Source organism: Cylas formicarius, unplaced genomic scaffold (genome assembly GCF_029955315.1).
Source record: "Cylas formicarius isolate icCylForm1 unplaced genomic scaffold, icCylForm1.1 PGA_scaffold_8__14_contigs__length_24414737, whole genome shotgun sequence".
Classification (NCBI taxonomy): domain Eukaryota; kingdom Metazoa; phylum Arthropoda; class Insecta; order Coleoptera; family Brentidae; genus Cylas; species Cylas formicarius.
In genome coordinates this window covers 228,028-237,947 of record NW_026844361.1, presented here as the reverse complement: position 1 = coordinate 237,947, position 9,920 = coordinate 228,028, and the positions used below count along the sequence as shown (strand labels likewise).

The 9,920-nt window shown below is 36.2% G+C and overlaps 1 protein-coding gene across 1 annotated transcript; it reads left to right on the top strand.

Annotated features, from left to right (window-relative positions):
* Positions 1-899: 899 nt before the first annotated feature.
* On the top strand, positions 900-9,571 carry LOC132705847 (eukaryotic translation initiation factor 3 subunit C-like). The gene is given in 8 exon segments (XM_060676771.1): positions 900-1,028; positions 1,086-1,160; positions 1,821-1,911; positions 1,914-2,059; positions 3,436-3,821; positions 5,722-6,061; positions 7,884-8,046; positions 8,230-9,571. Coding segments are annotated over 8 exon segments (1,335 nt in total). The 5' UTR covers positions 900-1,010; the 3' UTR covers positions 8,346-9,571.
* Positions 9,572-9,920: the final 349 nt, after the last annotated feature.

The following is a 9,920-nucleotide window of genomic DNA, read 5'->3' as shown; positions in this document are numbered from 1 at the left end:
TCAACTTTCTTAATACAATTCCATCAAATATTTGACAAACTTCTGTTTCACTAGACGCTGGCACTGACTGTTTTCCCAAAGTTGTTGGTCTCCAATGGGACCCAGTGAATGATGTCTTTTCATATTAGGTCAATTAAACCGACGATTCTTGTACGAAAAGGTCAATTCTCTTTACCATTGCACGTACGTTTGATCCAATCAGATTGATATCACCTTGCATATTTCTTGCAAAGCATCTAATGCAATTGATGTGGACAGAGGGTGTAGATTGGGATGATACGCCAACTCAAGATATTGTCGATTGATGGTTGACACACCGAAGCTAATTACCCTTGATTTCTCAGATAAAAATTCCCAGATACATCTTGACACCAAATCTTCAGTCTCTACAACTCCATGTTTTCGGCGATGCTTCGGAAATTAGTTTCAGCGCATGCGCGTATTTTCGAGTCGCCGATTCAAATGGCAGTGTATTTCCCACGCTAGTGACAGCCAAGACCAAAGTTGCACCACTAAAAAAGATCTCCCTTCCTCGCCTCGAACTTCAGCTTCAGTTTTGGTAGCTGATTTAATTTCTTTCATCAAAGCCAGTTATTCTGATCTTGGTTTTGAGTCCCTTTTCGCATGTTCTAACTCCAAGGTAGGTCTTGGTTTGATAAGAGCGCGTCCATATCAATAGAAAACCTATTTCGCAAATGGCATATCTCATATTCAGAATATTCTTCCTCCATCTTCTTGGAGATTTGTCCCAACACAGGTGATATTGCATCACGTGGTATGTTGCCGGAAAAGCTATTGAACAACTCTATGTGGTGGCTACGTCGTTCGTCTGACCAATGGCCGAACAATCCAACTCCTACTCTCGACTCACCAGATATTCAGAAAGAGGAATCTAAAAAGTATGTTTACTCGACTTTTCCACAAAAATTCTTTCCTTTTTTGAATTATTGCTTCCAAACGAGTCATCAGGCAGAATTTGTCTCAATGTTACCACTGTTAAAGCATACAAGATGTTAGCACTTCTATTGGTAATAATTGTTAGCAAAATTCTGAATGTTCATTATTTTTTAACCTATAAATTGTAGGTAAACAAGGGTATCATTTTTTCGGAACCGTTTGTTGTTTTTTATGGGAAAATACCTACTGCATTTTGGTGGGCGGTATGTTTAGTTTTTATTTTATTATTTTTTCGGGTTTTTATGAATTTATTTATATAAACCTATAACTTGTTTATTGGCCGCGAGAACATCACCAAGAAGTTATTCTTCTTCCTTTCGGTATTAAAGTCTTGAGCTTAACTGGCCATATATACCCGCCAGCGCCCTTATGTGGATTCTCCACTTAAAATCACCGTGAAATGTTAAATCGGTCGCTCTCATCGTGTGATTCTAAAAGTGCCGTTGAACGCATCAGACACCCGAGACACAGAGGACGCAGCACGGGTCGGCCCCTTCGAAAGGAAGACCAAAAGCGAGGTAGGGTCAGTTAAGTAATCAAAAATCTTTTGATCCCGTCCTGAGTAATTTTTTGCGACTTCTTGCTGTGCCAGCTGCGGCCAAAGTCCGTTTCCACGCGGACCAAACACCACCTGTATAGATAATTAACCAAAGTAAAATAATTTAACAGCATATTATAAATTAATTGGCTATCTGAGCCGTGTTTACACTGGTATTTTAACCTCTCTATTTGCATAAATGTTTCGGCCGCCTCTGGGTGTTTGTCAGCGGTGTCTGGGGTGATTTGGACAAATGCTCATTATAGCATATGTGGTTTTCCCCATTTGAACATTCGATTCTTTGTGATGTTCTCCATACTTGTAGAGGACGAACGTGCAGTCGGAGCTGTGTCGCGTTTACTTGAGGAAAATCGAGCATTTGTATTACAAGTTCGACCCGAGGGTGTTGGAACAAAGGCAGGTGAGCTCTCCAAAGAGGTCGTCACCTCCGTCACTGAGATGGAAAAACGCTGCAAGTACGCGAAAGATAACACTAACAGGTTGAGGACGAGGGCCATCTTATCCCACATGTACCATCACGCTCTGCACGACAACTGGTTCCAGGTACGTTTAACCAATCTAACTGACTAACATTTTCCTCATTTGTAAAAACCAGGTCCCCATGACTTAAATCAATTAGGAATATAAGTTCTTATATTTATGTTAATTCCTTGAGGTGTTTAAACTTTTATTAACTTGATTCTAGAAGTTACACACATCAGCGGTTTATTATAGTAGTCTTGGTATAATGATTTGATTTGGGTTTGGTAAAAATTCTGACCGTATTGCGCGAATCAGTGATTTCCGAATGCTCCGACGTTCGCTTGATTACCATTATTTACCATACCATAATTACCATAATTTCTCATGAGTGCTCGAGATTTCCATAATTGCTCATGTTCATAATTTTAATTAGCTATCATAATTACGCAGGTATAAAAACTCGATCAGATGAAATTAGTTCGCCGTTATTTGGTAGTTTTAAATGTTTAATTTTATTTACTAATTCTGTGATGTCAAATATGAGCTTTTAATAAATATTTTTTCAAACAAATTTCCACAGGCTACTGTAATACTATTTACAAAACTTGTGGATTCCTCGTGCGTCGGTTGTTGATGAATCGAACTTGGTGAAACTGACTGCAGCTGCAGCGTACTCTGTACCTGCTTGTATATATTTATTGGGAGGAGGGGGGCGGAGGTAAAGGAAAGGGGCATGTAATCTATAAGCAACCAAACAATCTTAACAGCGACTCAGGTCTTTACCTTTCAACAATATGGGAATTAATCATCGGAGACAATGTTTGTGCCTCTCATTGAGCTCCGCCCCTGAAGCTTCGGTTAAGCTCTGAAGAAGCCAACAAGATGATTGGCACAACGTTAGCAAGTCAGATTAATCAACAACCGACGCAGAAGGAAGTTTCTTTGAAAATATTTATTCAAAGCTTCAAATTAAAACACATTTAAAAAAAGTTTTTTATTCAAAGCTTCAAATTAAAAAATATAACAGGTGTTTTTCTTCAAAGCTTCAAAGATATAAAAAGAGTTGTTATACAAACCTTCAAATTAAAAGATGTAAAAAGTTCGAGTGGTCATTCGAATATCACGTTCAAGCTCCAATTGTGACAAACGCCGTTTTCAAAAACATTTCTCAATTTTTATTTACTAAATCAGTGGAATTCTTGCTGCTAAATACGTGCTTTTTTAGTTAGTTTTAGATATTTTGTAAGAAATAGTAGATATAAACTACAATAGGTGTCTTGTTGGATAACCTGTTTCTTGAAGTTTGCCTGTTTCTTAGTTTCGGCTGTGTATTTATTTAAAGCTTCAAACTGAATGGTACAAAAACCATCGTTTTTGCTCCGATTGTGACGATTTCCTTTATTTTAAAACACCAAGCGCAAGATTTTAAGGAGGAAGGTAAGAGTGAGTTGTCGTAGGCACGGGACTTGGAAGTAATGTCCCACCTGCAAGAGACCATCCAGCACTCGGATCCGAGCACCCAAATCCTTTACAACCGCACGATGGCGCACCTCGGGCTGTGTGCGTTCCGCCACGCGAATATCAAGGACGCACACAACTGTCTGGTCGATCTGATGATGACCGGCAAGCCGAAGGAACTGCTCGCTCAAGCACTGCTGCCGCAGCGCCAGCACGAGGGCAGCAAGGAGCAGGAGAAGATTCCGTTCCACATGCACATCAACCTCGAAATGTTGGAGTGCGTGTACCTGGTGTCCGCTATGCTGATTGAGATCCCGTACATGGCCGCGAACGAGTTCGACGCGCGCAAGCGCATGATCTCCAAGACGTTCTATCAGCAGTTAAGGTAATTGAATATTTTTGCAAAGAAACTCAAAGAACATGTAACGTATACCATTGATATGTATACGTTTTTCCATATACTTATTCGCTTTTAAAGCGTCACCAGCATTGCCGCATTTGTTCTTGCAATAAGTACCTAAACTTTTTAGATATTCTCGACGTTGAACTCGTAACGTATTTATATGAGCTCTAGTTAAAAAATCCCTCCGCATAACATTGTGGATCAGAGTTTTTCGAGTCCGTAGGGTATTTTCATTTTTTTGTTCGGAAGCATTTCAATTGTTTTTTACGAATTTTTCTAATCTATCTGTCAAAAGGAAAGAGTTGAATTTTAAGATGAAAAACGGTTTAAAATTTTTAGAATGTTTGAATGTTTTAGAACCGCAGAGTTTTGAAAATGGAATTTAGCACAACTAAATAATTTTTCAAAGAAAATTCCACAAACTACAACATCCTATTGGCTTCTTCCGAGTTTAATTGAAACTGGCTCGTATTTTATTTACTCTATACCTGCTTATATATTGTTTGAGGGGTGGAGGAATTGAAGGAAGGTTATGAACAAACGTAATTTGGTCTTTGCACTTTGGTACTTATAGAATAATAGATTAACTCTAGAATACTCTTTACAAAACTTCTGGATTCCTCTTGCGTCGGTTTTTGGTGAGTCGAACTTGCTAACGTTTCACCAATCATCCTGTTGGTTTCTTCAGAACTTGACTGAAACTGCCAACAGGATGATTGGCGAAACGTTAGCAAGTTCGACTCACCAAAAACCGACGCAGGAGGAATTCAGAAGTTTTGTGAAGAGTATTACAGTAATCTGTGGAAGTTTCTTTGAAAAATTAACTATAGAATTTTTATGTACTAATTATATGTGTGTACTAAACAATAGGAAGTGAAAATGATGGGTTCTTACACACAGGTATGTGTGGCTTCTTGGTGTTAACGGAGGGTAGTTAAGTTACAAAATCACTTACCACTACAATACTCAATTACTGTAATCCTTTACACGAGGTGCACACAAAAAATTAGAGGGACAAAATGCATGTGTTAACTCTTTCGCACACGACGAGATCAGGTCTTCACCTTCACATTTAAGTTTTCTCTGTCCGGAACTCAAATTAATACCCGGATGAAATTGGGCGCCAGAAACTTCTATCACTTTATTCATCGATGATGGAATTTCCCTAGGATGAGCTAAATACTAAACTCAGCCAAATGAAATAATTCACCCGTTACAAAGCTCCGACACCTTCCATCTAAGACCAAAGTTATACATAGATGATGCTGTTGTTAGTTGGCCTCATGGTCAAGAATCCCTCCTAGATTATCTTAACCACCCTAACTCACGTTTTACCAATGAATTAAAAACTAATGATATTTCTATTAATAGAAAATCAGACCTAACATTGGGTCAATCTGTTTACAGAAAACTTATGCATGCACACCGATTTACACCCGAGTCACTAAACCCATAATTACACTTTAGATCTGCTCTTCTCTCTAATATTAAGCATTCCATCACAAAATACACTTCACCACAACCTTCCCACAAAAATGATTGCGACCGCAATCCAACACTAGCCACTGTTGTTGTTGTTGTCCTTCCTTACATTGAAACATCACTGACCACATATCAAAAGTTCTTAAGAAGTATAACGTCCAAATCAGACTTGCAACTGGTCCAAAAATCTCTCAACATCTTCGATCCATCAAAGACAAAATCGAATTCCGTTTGAGATATGAGGAGTTTGCAGCATTCAGTGTATATGCGGCAAAGAATACATTGGAGAGACCATACGAAAAATATCAACTAGGCTCAAAAAACATGAAAGAATTTACGTAGTTTTTCGATTTTCGTCCCGAACACGATTTGGTGGTGTCACGTAGGTGCGTTGTCGCAGGTCGTCGGAGAAACAGAGTCTGGTCCTGCCACCGGAGAGCATGCACGAGCACGTGGTAGCTGCCGCGAAAGCGATGCGCAACGGCAATTGGCTCGCGTGCAACAACTTCATCATCAACGACAAAATGAACGCGAAAGTGTGGGAGCTGTTCTACCAGGCAGACGCGGTGCGAGCGATGCTCACGAAACTGATCAAGGAAGAATCCCTGAGGACGTACCTGTTTCGTTATTCCAATGTGTACGATTCGATATCGATGCAGACGCTCGCCGACATGTTCGAGTTAGAGAAGCCCGTCGTCGATTCCATCATTTCAAAGATGATCATCAACGAGGAACTGATGGTGAGTAGTCATCATTACATGTGTGTTTATTTTTTTTATTTGACCGCTCCATCCCACTTTTTACGTAATTTGAAATTTTAGCTGTAGATTTGATACTTACTTGGTTTATGGGTATGATATAGAATATTTTTTTAGTTTCCACAAAAATGAGGACACTCTATACCAATATGGCGATAAAAACAACTTTATTAAATTGAAATTAACTCTTACAAAGCCAATAAAGAATAAATAAAATAAAGAAAATTAAATCTTAGTTTTATAGAGAAAATATTTTGAGTTTAATTATTATTTTTGAGGAATCAACTACTATTTCTGATATAAATTAGACTTTCCGAAAAATGAGTACAAATTTCTGAAAAATATGTCAGAATTCGTAAAAAAAGTAATAATTTGTGAAAAATAATAATAATTTCTTGAAAACTAGTAAGCATTTCTCTCTTACGTTAATATTTCTGAAAAATAAATCAGAATTTCTAAAAAATAGGTAACAATTTTTAAAAAATAATTCATAACTTCTTGACAAGTAAGAATTTCTCATTTAAGTTAATATTTCTGAAAAATAAGTCAGAATTTCTAAAAAATAAATGATAATTTTTAAAAAAATCATTCATAACTTCTTGACAATAAGTAAGAATTTCTCACTCCACTTAGTGTTTCTGTAAGATATGTCGGAATTTCTAAAAAATAAGTAATAATTTCTGAAAAATAAAACGTAATTTCTTGAAAACAAGTAAGAATTTCTCACTCAAGTTAGGATTTCTGAGAAATATCTCAGAATTTCTAAAAAATAAGTAATAATTTCCGAAAAATGAAACAATTTCTTGAAAACAAGTAACAACTTCTCACTAAAGTCAGTTTTTCTGCAAAGTAAGTCAGAATTTCTTGAATAGAAGGCGGAATTTCTGACACAACTCTGTCGTCAGGAACATTGTGAATGGAAACATCGGATATACAGGGTAAATCGTAAACAACGTGCGAGATACTAGACACCAAAATATTTGGATTGAGTTCAACAAATGTCAGTTTCGGAGGTCCAGGATATTCAATGTTTAAAAATATTGACAGTGTTAGTTTTCTTTTCACATTACAATTAAAATTTTAAAACTTATTTGGACGTACTATTTACTGTTTCGATTCGCAGCTTACCTTACGAAAGACTTACATAAGAAATTCTGAGTTACTTTTTCAGAAATTCTTACTGATATAAGAAACTCTGACTTATTTCCCTAATTAATCTAAAACCGATATTATGGTTTTAGTCGCCTTTCCGCTTTTTAATGCGACTCCTTCAAAAAATATTAGGAAAAAAGTTTCTGAATCAAATCACCACGTACTATCGACCAAATAAACATTGTTGTGTACTCACATTAAGTGACCTTAGACTCATTAGAAGTTTCCCTGCTCTTAACTCAAATATCCCTAGGTTGGTTTCTTATTAATGACATTCTACAGATTACCTGGATGGAGGTAGTTTTATATGTAGTGATAAAAGGCAGACTTATTAAATTACTAAATTACAATTTTTTATGCCAGTGGCTTTCCGAGGCAAAGTCTTGCTTATTTTTCCTACACAATTAAAATATGAAAAACCATATAGAGCGAGGAGCGAGATTAAATATTTAACGCCTTCTGAAAGCGGTATTTTTTATTTGACCCTCGTCAATTGTTGTCGGCTGTTTTGCTTGCGGCTTTCTGTATTTTAATTGCGTAGAAATAAGCAAGTATATAGTTAGTTTTTGTTATTCTATTATTGAGTTGATGGAGAAAAGAGAGCATATTAATAATTATATACTGATACTTAAAAATACGCCTATGTTTTAAGGCATCCCTAGACGATCCGACGCAAATGGTGGTGATGCATCGCAGCGAGCCGTCGAGGCTGCAGTCGTTGGCGTTGCAGCTCGCCGACAAGATCAACAATTTTGTCGACTCGAACGAGAGGATTCTGAGGACGAAACGGGGAACTTTTTTTGCGCACCAATCAGGTAAGTGAAGCAATTTTTTAGGTTATGTCATGGAAGAAGATAGGAAAATGAACACTACTATTACCAAAGATTAACTCTAACGCAAAGCTTAAACCACAAATTAATTTTATTATGTGTTAATATGATCTCGAGTTGCAGATCTTAACGGAACTATTGCTAATATATACTTTTTTTCTAATTTAGAGCAACTTCCGCAGCGAACTTCAAAACTACAGGGGCGGGAATTAGCAGAACTGGTACAGATAACGCAGAGATCACAGAAAATTTTATCGACTACTAGAAAGCTTTTGACAGAATAAAACATGACAAACTGATGAGAGTTGGGCGTGCCAGATGAAAAAGTCTGAGGTCTTTCGAAAACATGAATGAAAAAATACATAAATGACTATAACTTCTTGAGCAACCCAAGAGGGGAAAATAAAACTAACAAACTAAGTTTTAGCGTATTTGATAAACATTATTCAATCAAACAGTTGAACTCCTTTATCAGATCATTGTTAACAAAAATTGACATATTGCACCGACTTTACCAAACCAGGCGCTGTTGCCACATACTTTTATTAACATTTGGCGCGAAAAGATAAAATGGGGGTCTATATTTAAAAATGGGTATTCTATTTGAAACGAAATCCAAAATGATAGGAAGTAAATTAAAATTTAAAATTTAAAATTTTCGAAGATAATAGATTCTAAATAACATATTAAAAATATATATTTTTTGTGTCATTGCGTATTTTTTTCTTTATATATAGTTATGAAGACTGATAGGGGTACTGTAGTTCAATCTCTCTCAAAAAGTGCAACTATCAATTTCTTTTTCCGCCATATTTGTAGCGCGATACATTCTTAATAATTGTTTTTTGACCCAACCCTTATATAGCATACTACCCTTTATTTTAAGCAAGGAATCACCCCCAAGTTTTTTGCATTGGTTAATTAAACACCCTCTGCTGCATTATGTCAACAGTTGTTAGGGTTTATGTTTAAAATAAATAGACATATTAATGACACCTTAATAAAATTGATTTTCTTCAATTATTTATTAAGCGACACATCGCGTTCTGACAGACGTTAAATTATTAAAGAAAACGAAAATTTCCATGGTAATTATTACTTCTCTACTTCCTTATGTAATATACGGCGATCCAGCTTTTCGAAAAGTACCATCTCACCGCGTCAGTTTCTTGTCCCACGGATCCGAGCCCCTTCGGACATCTCGGGAATTTTACCGCACGGGTTTGGGAGCAATCGGATGCTTTCGGAGATTTTACTGAACGGCTTGAATTTTGATGTTTGTCAGTGAATGTATTCGTGTTGTTTTGCAAAGATGTACCCAAAAATCGAACAGTCGTAGCAAAAGTATAGTATGCAACATGTTTGATAAACTTTTATTTGTTTATTATTTAATTATTATGCGTTCGCTCCGCTCGTGACAGATAACCTCGTGACTCAAATGCCGTTTATCGCCCTCGTTCCATAATATACATTTTTATACATGTACATTAAATTTTACCTATTTAAAAGTGTCTATTTTTTTTGTGCATCTTTAACCATAGAAAGCTGTGGAAATTTCTTAATTATTAATTAATTATTAAATTAATGTTTAATATTTTTTTTATTTTTCAGAATGACAAACTGAAGACAGTTAATTTATAAATGTTAATACTTAAATTTAAATTTTAATACCGAATTTTCGACAATCAAACACTCTAGGAATTATTATACTGGGTGATGCATTGAAGAACGGAAATTCCATGTAAATTTTTAGGTGGCCAAATATTTGCGTATACATTTTATAGTAAAGTTGTAATATAGCTTTTTCAAGGGGTCGGTATGATTAACTCAGAAATGTTTATAGGCCAATCTTCAGTTAT